This window comes from Pholis gunnellus (assembly GCF_910591455.1).
Source record: "Pholis gunnellus genome assembly, chromosome: 12".
NCBI lineage: Eukaryota > Metazoa > Chordata > Actinopteri > Perciformes > Pholidae > Pholis > Pholis gunnellus.
The window spans coordinates 21,453,519-21,468,518 of NC_136539.1; the positions used below are offsets into that span (position 1 = coordinate 21,453,519).

Here is a 15,000-nt window from a genome sequence, read left to right on the forward strand (position 1 = left end):
AGCATTATGAACATGTTTATAATGCATCATAGCAAGTGTCACCAAAAATATAAACAAACTAAATATATGTACGTACAGAACGCTGTAAGCATTCATAATGGAGGACATTGAAAAGAGTAAAAATAAAAAAGTCGTTTTTTAGACATTATACATAAATCTATAGCATTGTCAATTAGCAGCTATTCCAGCGCAGCCATTAGATTTACATAACACCTGTTTGAGCTTAAATACACCTCAAAATATAGACAAAAAGTAGACGAGAGGATTCAATTTAACAACATATATTACACAACACATTATCCGTTGGGGCCTTTTAACATTTGAACTGAAGGAGTAACTGTCGGATAATGACGTCTAAAAATATTTATTAAACAGTTACAATGTGAACGAGATAATAGCCGTGAAAAGCTAAAACACCCGTCAGTCATATAACATTATTCTGTGACGCGTTTTAATGCTGACTGACACCATATTCTACATTAAGTCAGTCAGCGTTCATAATTCCTTATCAACAGAATATTACAAGCCTGAAGCTGCTGGCTAAGGACTGTCAGCTATCATCATCATCATCATCATCTTCATCATCACAGCCAATCAGAACCATTAGTGCCCCCCCCCCCCCATGTCTTTAACCTCTTCATCAGGTCTTAATGTTTGATTTCCACACCTGTAACTGTAAGAGTTGAATCAATCTCCCAAATCTAGAGCCTCCATCACAAAGAAACCAAATCCAGACACTTTAAATATTATGAATTTACCATTAATGGTGTTACGATTAAAGTACATTAGTGAGATTGTAAGATAATTCATTAATTTGAAATTTAATTTCAGTTAAAAAATCCTTCTATCCCTTCAGAAAACCAATTAAACCCATTTATATATGAAAATCCTTTAATTCATCCATTAAGCCCAAATCTGTCTTTATTATTTTGGATTTTCGTTCGCAAAAAAAAACACAATTTTTTTCCTTCTGTAACCCCCCCTGCCACACACACACACACACACACACACACACACACACACACACACACACACACACACACACACACACACACACACACACACACACACACACACACACACACACACACACACACACACACACACACACACACACACACCTTCCAGCATAAACGTTTTCTCTCCCGTGTCATAGATATTCAGTTGACCTACATTATAGAGCCACTAAATATAGATCCTGCCCAGGAAACATCCCGCTCGCCTTTGAAGTTTATAAGGAGTGTGTCCCTCCTGAGCCGCCGTAGGCTCAAGACGGAGCGGACTGATGCGACTTATCGAGAGGCAGCAGAAGTGGGCCAGCAGTGTGTGTGTGTGTGATCGAGAAAATGTGTGGGTGGATTGCACTTATTGCTGAGGCAGAGTACCACTGACACAGAAAGTGTATGCTGTATGCAGAACTACACACACACACACACACACACACACACACACACACACACACACACACACACACACACACACACACACACACACACACACACACACACACACACACACACACACACACACACACACACACACACACACACACAATTGCATGCCAACAGCCTCACATACAGCGCAAATATTTGCACACTTGCACGCATCTGTGCTCTGGAAGTCGAGTGCATGATTATTACACCCTTAACCAAATCACTGCTGCAGGAATTAGACTGGGGCCCCGTAATCTGCCTGGAATCTCAGGGGCCCCTCTAATCTGAGACCACAATTTAAAGCAAAAGCTGTTTTTTTTTTCAGAGCACTTTCTACCGAGAATCATTGAAGTCCAAATTACTGCAGGAAGGAAGCTGAGAGACGATAAGACGGGGCCATCTTAGCTCTGTAGCTGTAAAAGCTGGATTTGAAGCCAACGGCAGCTGCTCTGAAATAAATGCATCTTAAACGTTCATTTGGACCCGCTGGGCCTAGACTAATGTCTGGAGCCAGAATTGCACCGTTACTAAAAATCAAATGCGGTTCAATCCGGTGGAGCATCTGTGGGGAAAGGTCTGCAGAGAACAACGATCACTACAGGATTATATCAAACTATGAGCTTTAAAAACAGAAGCCTGCTGGCTCTGCTTTTGATCCAAAACTCTAATTTTACCCCCAGAGGTTTGGAAAGATACTTTTTTCTCTCCGCAGGTTGATAAAATGAGCAGATTTATAAGTAGACAGGCTGCCATTACACAGACAGCAAAAGCCAAGACCTCCAAACGAGACAGCCCATTGCCAGCCAGCCGCTGTGTGTGTGTGTGTGTACTGCACGTGTGTGTGTGTGTGTGTGTGTGTGTGTACTGCACGTGTGTGTATACATGATTCTGCAGGGAATCACCCTCTTTCTGCCCCAAAGAAGATTATCCCTGCTGCAGAACTGGCACATTCCTCTAACATCCAATCAAACTGCCTCATCTACTTCGTCATCCAATCAAATCATTACATTGCTGATCCAATCAGAATAAAGCCTGCTTACTTACTCTCTATCTAATGCCCCCCCCCCCCCCACCACACACACACACACACACACACGGATAAATCAAACTGTGCCTTTAGCCATAAAGAAGCCTACAGGTTTAGCTGAAGAGCAGCAGAGACTCTAATGAACAGGACGTCACATGTTATCAAGAGGACATTGATGTACATTGTGTCATGTGGCCTCAGAGATGATGAACTGAAATGACATATTTCGATTAAACCTCTTTAAAATTGCGACATCGAGCAGAGCTGAGGAAGAGCTGATCTCCACCACCAACAATTAGCTCGTCCCATTACTCCCATTGATTGGCGTCAGCTAGCACCAGGTTTATCTACTAGACTCCATTACAGCAGCTGGCTGAGCTCCAAACACTCATTACCAAACAGAACAAACCAAGGCTGCTTCAGAACAACAAAGTGCCCACTGCAACTTATACACTGCACGTTGTACACTGCAAATGAAATGCTACAGTAACAACTACACACTACAACCTATATTGCACCTTGCACACTGCAAGAAGATACTTCAAACGGCATGCTACAAACTGCACGCTACAAATTAAACACTACAAACTAGACGCTTCAAGGTAGATGCTGAAAACTACACACTGCATGTTGCACACTGCAAACTAAATGCTACAAAGTACACGCTACAAACGACACAGTAAAAAACTACACGCTGCAAACTACACGCTGCAAACTACACGTTGCAAGCAAACACATGGAAAACTCCACACACTGAACCTGAACGTTTTGAGACAAAAATAATTCACTGGTATCCAGCAAACTGTGTCCAACTGTACAACGTAGTTACACCTCCCTTTGGGCCCAAAAATGCAGTTTACAAAAATAAAAAACCCATCACGGAATAGGAGTCAAGGTTCTCCATCACAGAAAGCAGAGTCTGAGAAATAGTGCATCGATTTTACTACCAAATTAGAAACGATGGGTTGTGATTCTCCTGAGAGGAGGAAAGGTTTTTTCGGATGGTTTCCTGATTCAGCTGATTTCAGAAGATGAACGCAGACACAGAAGCGCTGCCTCTCACACTTACCTGTTAACTCACATTCCAACATCATCTTCCCGAACACCTCACAACAAGCAGACAGCGTTGTTGAAGCAGCCTTACAGCACGATCACACAAGATGTTTGCCAGCAGCTTGAAGACGTTCAATGGGACCGTTCTACAGGTTCTCTGTATTGTCCAATCAGGTGTTACAAATACATTGTTCAACAGATCAGTTGGGCCTTTGTGATTGAGTATCAAACCACACAAATGTCAATCCAGCAGAACGTTTGCCTCTGCATTGAGAATGAGTCCTGTGTGATCGCATCCTTGTAAGACTCTTCAGCCACAGTCACATATCACACACAGTGCACACAGAGTCATGCCTCTGCTCAGTCTTAAAGCAAACCTTCATGCTTCCAAAAAATAAAAAAAATAAAAAATGGCCTCTGCACTCCGGCTGCAGATTTGACTGAAAGTCTGTCACCACTGAACAAGAACCAACGAGATGCTGTGAGAGATGCAGAAAGACGAAGAGAGGAACACTCAGGTGAACACGGCAACGGTCAGATAGTCACAAAGCTTTACAGACTGAAGGCTCATCACGGTGAGAAGAGATGACTAATGTTCCTGTCTGTAACGGTATTCATTAGATGGTCTTTTCTGCATTTGATGACCATATTTCATTATTACACTTTAAACCAAATGTTCGTTTAGTAACTCAACACTGAAGCATAAATCTGTCAGGACTCAAACATAAAAACTGCATGTTTTAGATCTACTTTTGTGCCGCAAAGCATGTATATTCCATATGTAAAGCATAATGCAAGACTCAGCATTAACGCTTTCCTGGGGACAAGTGAACTCTGTGTTTGGGGAAGTGGAATGTCTTACGCAATAAAAGTGATCTTTGTGAGGAGTCCATATTCTAGGATCAGCAGATCAGCGTTAATGCGTTCCAGTCGTGATCCCTGATAACGCCCCCAAAAGATATTTAACAAAGCATACAATCATTTAAGTCCTTGTCATTTGAATGGTGTGTTTTTATGCAAATAACCACTTTATAGGTCAATAACAAAGACATTTGACATTTTTTAATAGGCCTACATTTTCCATTTCGGACAACTAAGTGAAGCTTTCGGGCTTGAAGCTTAACATGAAGCCTTACGTAATGTGATGACTTGGTGCTCCACAAAAGGTTTCTACATTTAGTTTTTGACTCATTTTGTTCACACGTGTTTAAATGTGTTGTCATTATTATTGTTATTGATATTGCATGGGGACCCCACGTTGTATCGCCGCTCTCTGTAAAGCTTTGGGATTACACACCAGCATACTGCAGCCACACGGCACTGTGCATTTCACCAACACACACACACACACACACACAAACACACAACACTCAAGGAGGATATAGCAAAAGAGGAAGGTGGAAAGAAGTTCACGTGCATGCCGGGAAAAACGCCTGATTCTTGCGTCATGCATGGAGATACAAAGGGGGGGGGGGGGGGGGGCGTGCAGAAGGGAATGGGGCGTCACCTTGGTCAGCAGGTGGGAGGGTTTCCCTGCTATGTTTCTCAGAATCAGAGAGGTTTCCCTGTCCAGATAGGAGTGCTTTAAAGAGAGAGAGAGAGACAGAGAGAGTCCTGGTGAAGTAATCTGGTGCTTGATTGACTGGATGTGGCAGTTTAGCAGAAAGCCGTGTGGTGAAGCAGAAACAGAAACCTGTGGAGGAGAGCTGCTGCATCAACACATTACAGTCGTGGTGTAGGAACGCTGGGAGGGAGAGGAAACGTTAAAACATGTTTAACCAACAGGCACATAAAGTCATTCAGAGCTGGTTTCCTCCCAGACTAAGATCACGATGGAAACAGCCTGAAGAAGAACATTTTGTGATGCAGAGCTTTTATTTAGCTTCGTGAACTCCCTTTTCTTTATTTTTCCCGATTTATATTTTTAAAATTTTTAAATTTTTTAAAAACTTCCATAAACTCTGCGTTTGCTTCATTTCAGCTATTTGGGCTCAATAACAAAGCTCAATGCAGACAAACCAGCTGTGCACTTCCATTGATCAGCCGCGAGTCCGGGCTGCTCGCTCCGCGCTGCAACATGTGTCACTTACTGGATCCAGAAAATCCTAACTTGATGAAAGGGAGCGGAACCTGTGAGGAGCTGAGGTGGGACAGCCGACTGGAAAGACCGTACTCCAAAATACTAAATGGAATCACACACTATAGAAAGACACAGCTAGCTGTTAAATTAGTGTTTAAGGAGTTTTAATTAACCCCTGAACTGCCATGGAATCAAATGTAAAAATATCCCTTTTTAAAAAGTAGACACTGATGCAACCAGCGTATGGTAACACTGGAGACTACAAACTGAAGTGGACCAGACAGCTGTTAGGTCAAATAATTCAAATAGAAATAAATATACAGTCAGTGCTGCTGGGCATAAACACAACCACACCCCCCCCCCCCCCCCCCCCCCACACCCACACACACACACACACACACACACACACACACACACACACACACACACGCAGGATTGTAACTGCAGGCCAGCAGGACACCAGACACATTTCTATTCATTATTCATTAGTTACATTATTGACTAGATTAATCATATTTCCTGACAAGGTGAATTCCACAGGCATGAGATAAAACTGTGGCTGGGTGAGTTTTATATAATCCCACGTCACACATGCACATGAGCAGTGCTGTGAGTCACCGGTTCACCCGGAGCAGGTTCCCACCGGACACACTGGGATCCAGCATCAGAGCCACGGAGACACTGAGCAGCAAAGAGAGAGAAACGTTTCCCTTCAAGACCAACTCCAGATTGATTTTCTGATCAGATTTGTATTTATTTATTTCAGACAAATCTTTAATAATCTCGTGATTTTGTGTTGTGTGTGTGTGTGTGTGTGTGTGTGTGTGTGTGTGTGCACGTTTCAATCTCTAGAAACCATTTTATAGAAAGCATTAGTTCTCTCTTGATAACCACAGATTAAAAATAATATTTAGGTCAAACACACGTGCATGCGCACGATTACAGCCAGCTTTTTCCTTTGGCTAAGATTTGACCAACGTTATCTAAGTGTGTGTGTGTGTGTGTGTGTGTGTGTGTGTGTGTGTGTGTGTGTGTGTGTGTGTGTGTGTGTGTGGGTGCGCGTGTGTGCTGATCCCCTCTAGGACACATTAATAAGAACAGAGAGCTGCTATATTCTATACAGGAAGACTTTGTTGGTGTATGTGTGTATCTTCTTGTGTAATAAACACAGATTTTGTGGTTCTTTTTGCAGCATTGTGTGTAAGTCTGACAGTAATTTTAAATTGTGTGCAATCAAAATGCTCTAATTCAGTTTCTGCTGCGTCTAATTTAACCTGCAGGTCAGGATTCGGGTTCTAATCTGAACTTGCAGCCTACTTGAACTTGCACACTTCTGCTCTCACCGTGGCGCTCGCTCGTTCCAACCTCTGCGCCACCCAGTAAGTGACAAAGACGGCGGCCGGCAGTCCAACCCTCACGCCTGTTCCCCAGAACGGTCCAGATGGACGACCAATGGTTTAAATGGGAACTGGACCTTGTGCCCCAACCCTCTTACACCATGAGCATGTCAGTGACAAGCAGCGTGGCCCCAAAAACTATGACCTCCTCAGTCCCATTTCAAGTGTTTCGTGACGCAGCGCTACTCTGATGATCAATTCTGATTTGTTGTTCCTGCCCTTTAAAAGACACAGAGTGAGTGTGTAACGGAGGAAAAAGACTTTAAGCCTCAGTAGTCCCAGTTTCTAATGAGCTGGACTCGTGGGAGCAGCTCTGGGCAAAATACACTCTAATCCTTCTCTTTTTGTTTCCTCTCTCCTTCTCTTCTTGTTTCCTCTAATCCTTCTCTTTTTGTTTCCTCTCTCCTTCTCTTTTTGTTTCCTCTCTCCTTCTCTTTTTGTTTCCTCTCTCCTTCTCTTTTTGTTTCCTCTCTCCTCTTCTTGTTTCCTCTAATCCTTCTCTTTTTGTTTCCTCTCTCCTTCTCTTCTTGTTTCCTCTAATCCTTCTCTTTTTGTTTCCTCTCTCCTTCTCTTCTTGTTTCCTCTCTCCTCCTTTTGTTTCCTCTCTCCTTCTCTTCTTGTTTCCTCTCTCCTTCTCTTTTTGTTTCCTCTCTCCTTCTCCTTTTGTTTCCTCTGTCCTTCTCTTTTTGTTCCCTTTCTCCTCTTTTTGTTTCCTCTCTCCTTCTCTTTTTGTTTCCTCTGTCCTCTTTTTGTTCCCTTTCTCCTCTTTTTGTTTCCTCTCTCCTTCTCTTTATATTTCCTTTCTCCTTCTCCTTTTGTTTCCTCTCTCCTTCTCTTTATATTTCCTTTCTCCTTCTCCTTTTGTTTCCTCTCTCCTCCTCTTTTTGTTCCCTCTCTCCTTCCCTTTTTGTTCCCTCTCTCCTTCCCTTTTTGTTTCCTCTCTCCTCCTCTTTTTGTTCCCTCTTTCCTTCCCTTTTTGTTCCCTCTCTCCTTCCCTTTTTGTTCCCTCTCTCCTTCCCTTTTTGTTCCCTCTCTCCTTCCCTTTTTGTTTCCTCTCTCCTCCTCTTTTTGTTCCCTCTCTCCTTCCCTTTTTGTTCCCTCTCTCCTTCCCTTTTTGTTTCCTCTCTCCTCCTCTTTTTGTTCCCTCTCTCCTTCCCTTTTTGTTCCCTCTCTCCTTCCCTTTTTGTTTCCTCTCTCCTCCTCTTTTTGTTCCCTCTCTCCTTCCCTTTTTGTTCCCTCTCTCCTTCCCTTTTTGTTTCCTCTCTCCTCCTCTTTTTGTTCCCTCTCTCCTTCCCTTTTTGTTCCCTCTGTCCTTCCCTTGCCTGTCTCTGTGTCACTCTTTGCTTCACTCCGTTAGTCTCCATCATCTCCTTCCTCTCGCTGCTTGTCATCCTCTACGGTCATTTGCTGACTCACTCTGGCCTCTCATCTCATTATTATAATTTGATTCATTCCCTTCTCAGATGTGCTGTAGTGTCCGTGTGCGCACTGGATGAATTTGGAGCAGCAACCCACTTTCCTTCTCACGGAGCAGGGTTTGTGTTTGCAGCGCAGCTCATTTGAGTTTTCTTGTTTGTGTTGAGCAACGAGGCTTTGGGTTCAATGCCGTCAGCAGCCACCAGGGTCAGAGACAAAGGAGGGATTGAGGTATAAATACTAAAAAAACTAAAGTTCCCTTGTGAAATGGGAAAAGAACAGTAAAAACTGTTACGAGCTCTTTTTGGCTTTTCATTCTGCTCGCATGTTTTTGCAAGCCAAGAAGCGAAGTGTTCTCATCTGACTACTCAGGTAATTCAGGGAAGATTATGAGCGAGCTTTTCTTATCAGCGTCTTCTGGGACAGAAGAACGGAGCGTCTTTTGATCTTAAAGGAACCGAAGAAACAGCCTGAAGCAGCAGAAAGAGCCGGCAGTAGAACAAACCAACACAAACCACTGCAGCAGCAAACACTTACACTTACACTTACACCACAGAAAATAAAATCTCAAGAAAGTGTGGACTGCTGGAGGAGACCTGTTCCTGAACACAGTAATTAATAATTAACAAGTAATATTTTACAATACTCTGGTTTTAAATCTTTAAAGTGGCAGTAGACAAGCTTTTTGCTTTAACTTATCATTATGAAGTAAATGTTGATGCACAATTTAATGGTTATGGAACGATGACACCATCTGCGTTTAGATTGGTTCCCAATGAGCCTTGTTTTCTGGTTTCTGTTGCTTTCTGTATAAATCTAAAGTGTAAAGATGATAATTTTTCAGTGGGATCAAATTAAATCCCTGTATAATGTATTGACATATTTCAAATAGGATCAATATAGAACAAAGGTTCACTTTCACTGTGCAGTTTTGTCTGCCAATATGAAAGCTTTATTTACAACCAAAACAGGAAGCAATGAGAATAGCTAGCACTAGCTCCATAAGTTATCAGATGAAGCCATATGCTCATTTGCATATCGGTGTCGTCATCGCTCATCATTTGCATAAAGTTTACCACTTTAAACGATGTCTTCTAATATTCCAGCCTGAATACAAATCTAGTGAAGCAGTGAACATCTGCTTTTATTGATGCGTGTTCAGGTAGTAAAGTAGATGTGATGCATTCTCACCCTTTGAGTCCCGCATTCTAAATAATACAACTGCATGTATGCTCATAATGCTTCCTGTATTATCAATGCAGTGATCATCTGAAGCGCTTAATCTCTTCGTAATCTGCTTGAAACCGTAGCAGACTCATCGTAATCCCAGTGAGAGGGACGGGTTCTAGTGAGGTTCAGTTGAAACACCATCAGCCCCGGATGCTAAACACCTGACGCGTGAAGCTAGCGCCGAGCTAGGCGGGAGAATCACCCCCTGGCCAGAAGGCGGCCATATTGGAAGTGTTGAGCTGTTGTCTGTCAGTGAACTGATGGATTCATCAATAATCCATCTCGTTTGCTGTGGTTAGTGACCACTTTAGCTAGCTAACCATAGACAAGATGAGCTAATGTGTCTTGTAGGAGCATCATTTAGCAGAACAGCACTGTACTATGCGATGAATCCTGTACGAGAGGGGTTTCTATTATTTTGTCCATCCCATTCATATCAATGAGAGTAGGCCAAATAACTAAAATGTCTCAAACTACATCCTCCAATTTGATCATACGGTTGAATCAACACCTTTTTGAAGTTATAGCCTTCATATGTTAGACTGCATCAGTTTTAGCCAGGTGTACCTAATAAACTGGCCACTGAGAGAACGTAAAAGTGCGGGTACAGACTGATCTTTGTTGGGGGTTCTTATGTTTTCTCAGAAACAGTTTAGTCTGATTGTTACAGAGGTTTCCTTCCAACATGGTGCCGATCGAGCGAATGATTTACTCTTACGGTGCCTCAGTCCGCTGCATTCTAACCCTAAACATATTTAAGATGAAGCATAACCTGTTCATCATAGATGTCTGAAAGAAGCGAGGTGAGGAACAGCCAAACTCATAAAACACTGGGCATGTACCTCCGTGTGGGGATGACCCTGACCGGCTCCGGCAGCTGAGGGCAGCACCGAGGGCTGCTGACCGTCCGGTTCATCGGAGCGAAGGACGCTGTCCAACGAGTCCATGGAGGAGGCGGAGTTAACAGAGACGCCGGACGCCGAGGTGACGGAGGAGCGGGAGGAGTGAACGATTGAACGAGCCTAAAGAGGAGAAAGAAAAGGTCAGAGGTCAGGTGCAGACTCCCGAAGGTTGAAAGTCGTATAAAAATTGATTATAGATAGAGGGTGAGGGTTTATTTTTATTCATAAACTGCTTCGTCTACCTCGTGTTCGCTGACCGTGCCGACGGATCCCGTGCGTCGGTGCTGACGCTGAGACGACCCGGGCCGTCGCATCGTGGCCGACGTATAGGAGGAGGCGGAGCTAAGGGAGTGTGAGGAGGTCTGACGAGCGGCTTCGTCCATGCTGAGAGACGCCTGGTGGGGGAGCAGAGGGTCGGGAGGGTCAAGGTTGGGCACAAACGTCAAAACAAATAAACACAAATGGGCACGGATGGTTTTAGAAAAAAGCTTCAGCATACGATAGCAACATCAGCAACATTTTTAGCCACGATTTCATCTTGAAGGCCGCAGCACTCTGCCTTATTTTTATAAAGCAGGAGTTATTGAGGGATGAGAGTAATGAATGATGGATACAAGGAGAAGGAATGTCCCAAAACACACCTTCTCCAGCTGGGCGGTGATGTCGTCAAGACTGAAGTTGGAAGCCAGTGCCGCTCTCCCAGGATGCCCGGCGGGAGCTCTGACAGTGCCAGCAGGGGACGCTCTAGCGCTGCTGCTGCTGCTGCTCGCCCCGCTGCTGCCCCCTCCACCGCTAACACTGTTGCTGCCACTGCCGCCACCACCGCCACCGCCGCTGCCTCCTGCTGCTGCTGCTGCTGCTGGCTGCTGCTGCCGGCTACTGCGCCCGGCTGGAGGCTTCTGACGGACCTGGAGACGGAGAGAAGGAGCGCGTGTAGACTCAGTGAGAACTAGGGCGGGTGATCATAGCCAAAAAAACTCCAAAACCCAAAGCTTAATTCTTCATATTTGCCTCGTCAGATATGGAATTTTGAGGGGTGGTGAATATGCCATAGATATGTGCACACGTGTACCTTGGTGTCGGTCAACCCCAGGCGAGCCATGCTGCCGATGCTGTTGGGCTTGGCGTTGACGGTGCTGAGCTCCTGTTCGATGGAGCAGAGGTCCGCCATGAGAGCGTCCAGGTCCACGTTCTCGCCCTGATTCAACGCCTCTGCAGACACAAGAGACACCAAAACGCGTGTGAGACGTGGAGAGAGAGAGAGAGAGAGACCGAGACAGAGCAGGAGAGGAAACGTCAATCAAAACGGCGTCTGACCGTTGATGTTGTAGATGGAGAATCTGTAGGAGAAGTTGGCCATGTTGGTCTCTTGTCTGAGGGGAGCTTTCTGCTGAGGGGGTTGCTCCGGGCGGCTGTCATCCAGACTCTGAAACAGACACACACCATATTACAACTTCTGCATGGCAACAGGGGGGGAAAGCTCTGTGGTTCATGCAGATCAGCGGTGGGCCTCCCTTACTTTGTGTACCTGCGTGAGTTTGTCCAGCTCTCCCAGCCAGGCTCCAAACATCTTATCCAGGTCCTGGTCCTCCTTGTCGCTGTCCTCCTCTTCCTCCTCCCCGTCCCCCCTGACCTCCACCTCCTCGTCCGACAGCTGATCCATCTAAAAGGAGGGGACAGAGAGAGGGAAGACAAAGGGAAAGAGTTTCTGCTTAGTTCTTGTGCTGTGATCTCTCAGCTCCACCTAGTGGCCGACAGCCTGCACTACACCACAGCCAGTCGTGTTACATTCTAAATCCACATTCTTTCTTTGTCTCTCTCTGACGTAAACAGCAGAAAAAGGCGCGTCACCTCCATGGATCGCAATCATCACAAGCAGCAAGGAGAAAGAAAGTTAAAAAGTCACAACATCTTGACAACACCGGGACCAAAACGATCCACATCAGAGGACTTCCTGAAGCTTCTTGGCGCACACTTGAAAGCTGCAATAAAAAACCAGTCAAAGATGACAATAAAAGCTCGTTTGTGACCGATCGCAGCTGGTGAGAGTCATTGAACTGCAATAGATGGACAGAAGCAGGAATTCAACAGTTTAAAGAGACAAAGTCCAGATGTATTCTGTGAATCAGACGTCAGGCTTCGTATGATTTTAAAGCATTTTAAGTACTTTTTTTAGAAGCCAGGGACAGAAATAAGAGCCGGCAGAGACGTCGGTCCACCGTACAAGTAAAAACAAATATCGAAAACTTATCAATATCCATGATCCCCAGTTGACGGTAGAGCTGCAGCTACCTACGAGGAACCTTTTGTCTTCACCGTGTGTCATTCTGCATGTTTCAGAAATGTTGCTGCCCAATCGGTTTTATACTGAGCAAAGAATAACGTTTAACAACATTTTTACAACTATAAAACACTTAAAAATCCTGATTTTAACAGACTCAAGGAATCCAAAGACAGAGTGTTCACAATCTAAACAAATTATAATCACAAATACAAAAAACATGACAAGGAACATTCAGGGGAAAGGTTACGAGAGATTAAGACTCTGTGTGTGTGTGTGTGTGTGTGTGTGTGTGTGTGTGTGTGTGTGTGTGTAAACTGTTTATGCAACTACACTGAGAACAAGTCAACACACTTTTGAAGTGTTGCTGTGATTAACGACAGCAATGATGATCCTTCACTGAGACACACACACACACACACACACACACACACACACACACACACACACACACACACACACACACACACACACACACACACACACACACACACACACACACACACACACACACACACACACACACACACACACACACACACTTATGAAAATAAGTGGCGGCTGAAGCTGGAATACAGATCTAAGACACACAGCAGCAGTTGAATTCTTCTGTGTTGACAACCAGTAGGAACTGTTTTTCACTGCATCACGATGATGATGATGATGATGATGATGATGATGATGGAACACATGATTTATCAAAGTAAAAGCTTCTGGAAGTGAATTCTACTGAAAGTGTAGCGCTTGTCCTGGTTTGACCGTATGAATAAACGGTGAAGCCATAACTGAACTCAACTGTCGTGACGCTCTGCATCGCACTGAGCATGAAGACTAGACACAGAAGAGCTGCTAGCTTAGCTCTCTCTCTCTCCGAAAGGCAACAAAAACAAGTGCCTCCCTGCACCGAAAGTGAAGTGAACAAACATCAAATTATGGTTTTAAGTGGGCTTATAATGCTGGACTGTGTGTGTCATCACCATGAGGATGTATTTAAACCTTCGGACAGAAGCAGGCTTGTTGTGAGACCATGCTTACAGTCTTTAGTGTATTTCCCAAAATGTCAAACTATTTCTTTAATGAAACAAAAAAGCATTTTCAGAGTTTTCTTGTGTCGCTGGATTCATTACTGTAAAATATCTCCATGTGTGACAAAAGGTACATCAAACCTCCTTTTTTCTCTGCGTATAAATCAACAATAATCTTCATATTAAGATATAAGAGCACAGCTGCTACTACAGCATCAATCATTTAATCAATCTCCTCCCCTCCTTCATTCCTCTCCCATGTCACCTCCCTCCCGTGTGCTCCAGTTCCCTCTCCTCCTCCTCCTCTTCCGTTCTCTACTCCCTTCTCTCCTCACCTCCTCCAGGTCCCCACCCAGCCGACCCCAGAGTATTGCCCAGGGCACGGCGTGCTATTCCTGGGTAGCCGTTTTTGTCGTCCCGTCCCTCTCTGGGGAGAGACTGCTAGCCAACACACACACAAGATTAGAGAGCAGAATGTCACCCACATACAAACACATTGAAAAACACACACACACACACACACACACACACACACACACACACACACACACACACACACACACACACACACACACACACACACACACACACACACACACACACACACACACACACACACACACACACGCTGAGGAGCGGCGCTACAATTAGATCCCTGTGGTTAGCATGGTCTGTCATTTAGACTGGAGGATAGGGCGAGAGTGTGTGTGTGTGTGTGTGTGTGTGTGTGTGTGTGTGTCACAGCTGCGCTCTTGTACAACAATCTGCCGTCTTGGTTCGACGGTTCGATGCCGGCCAACAAATGAACCTTTTTTTTCTTCGCAGGCAAAAATCTGAATGAGAAGAAGATTCACTTGACGTGTGAATCTGAACTTCCTCCTCAGATGGAGTTTCATCTCTGACAATGACCGCTCTGTGCAAACACTGATACACAAATGTCATGATATTTGATTATTTGATGATCAATCATTGATCGGTTCAATTTGAGCAAAATCTGAGACGGCGTGAAAGTTATGAGCTGCACGGATCTATATTTTCATACTGATGATTGATCGAATCGAGAAGTGTGATGCTTCCAACTCCGTCATCTGTGTTCACGAGCAGAACGTCACCAGGACAAAGACTCAGGGGTCTGACTTCATTGAGTTTCAAAATG

At 44.4% G+C, this 15,000-nt stretch overlaps 1 protein-coding gene across 1 annotated transcript in view; it reads right to left on the bottom strand.

Moving 5' to 3' along the window:
• Positions 1-3,964: 3,964 nt before the first annotated feature.
• The window catches only part of LOC306704085 (ras-associated and pleckstrin homology domains-containing protein 1-like), a gene marked incomplete at its 3' end in the record, with an annotated part of 36,442 nt that continues 25,406 nt past the window's right edge, over positions 3,965-15,000 (bottom strand). The window contains exons 3-10 of the mRNA XM_079170296.1: positions 12,058-12,201; positions 11,856-11,964; positions 11,611-11,750; positions 11,180-11,446; positions 10,781-10,933; positions 10,479-10,658; positions 5,021-5,095; positions 3,965-3,970 (exon numbers count right to left, since the gene is read on the bottom strand). Of these exons, the coding sequence (XP_079026422.1) occupies positions 3,965-3,970; positions 5,021-5,095; positions 10,479-10,658; positions 10,781-10,933; positions 11,180-11,446; positions 11,611-11,750; positions 11,856-11,964; positions 12,058-12,201 (1,074 nt within the window). The remainder of the gene's footprint in view (positions 3,971-5,020; positions 5,096-10,478; positions 10,659-10,780; positions 10,934-11,179; positions 11,447-11,610; positions 11,751-11,855; positions 11,965-12,057; positions 12,202-15,000) is intronic.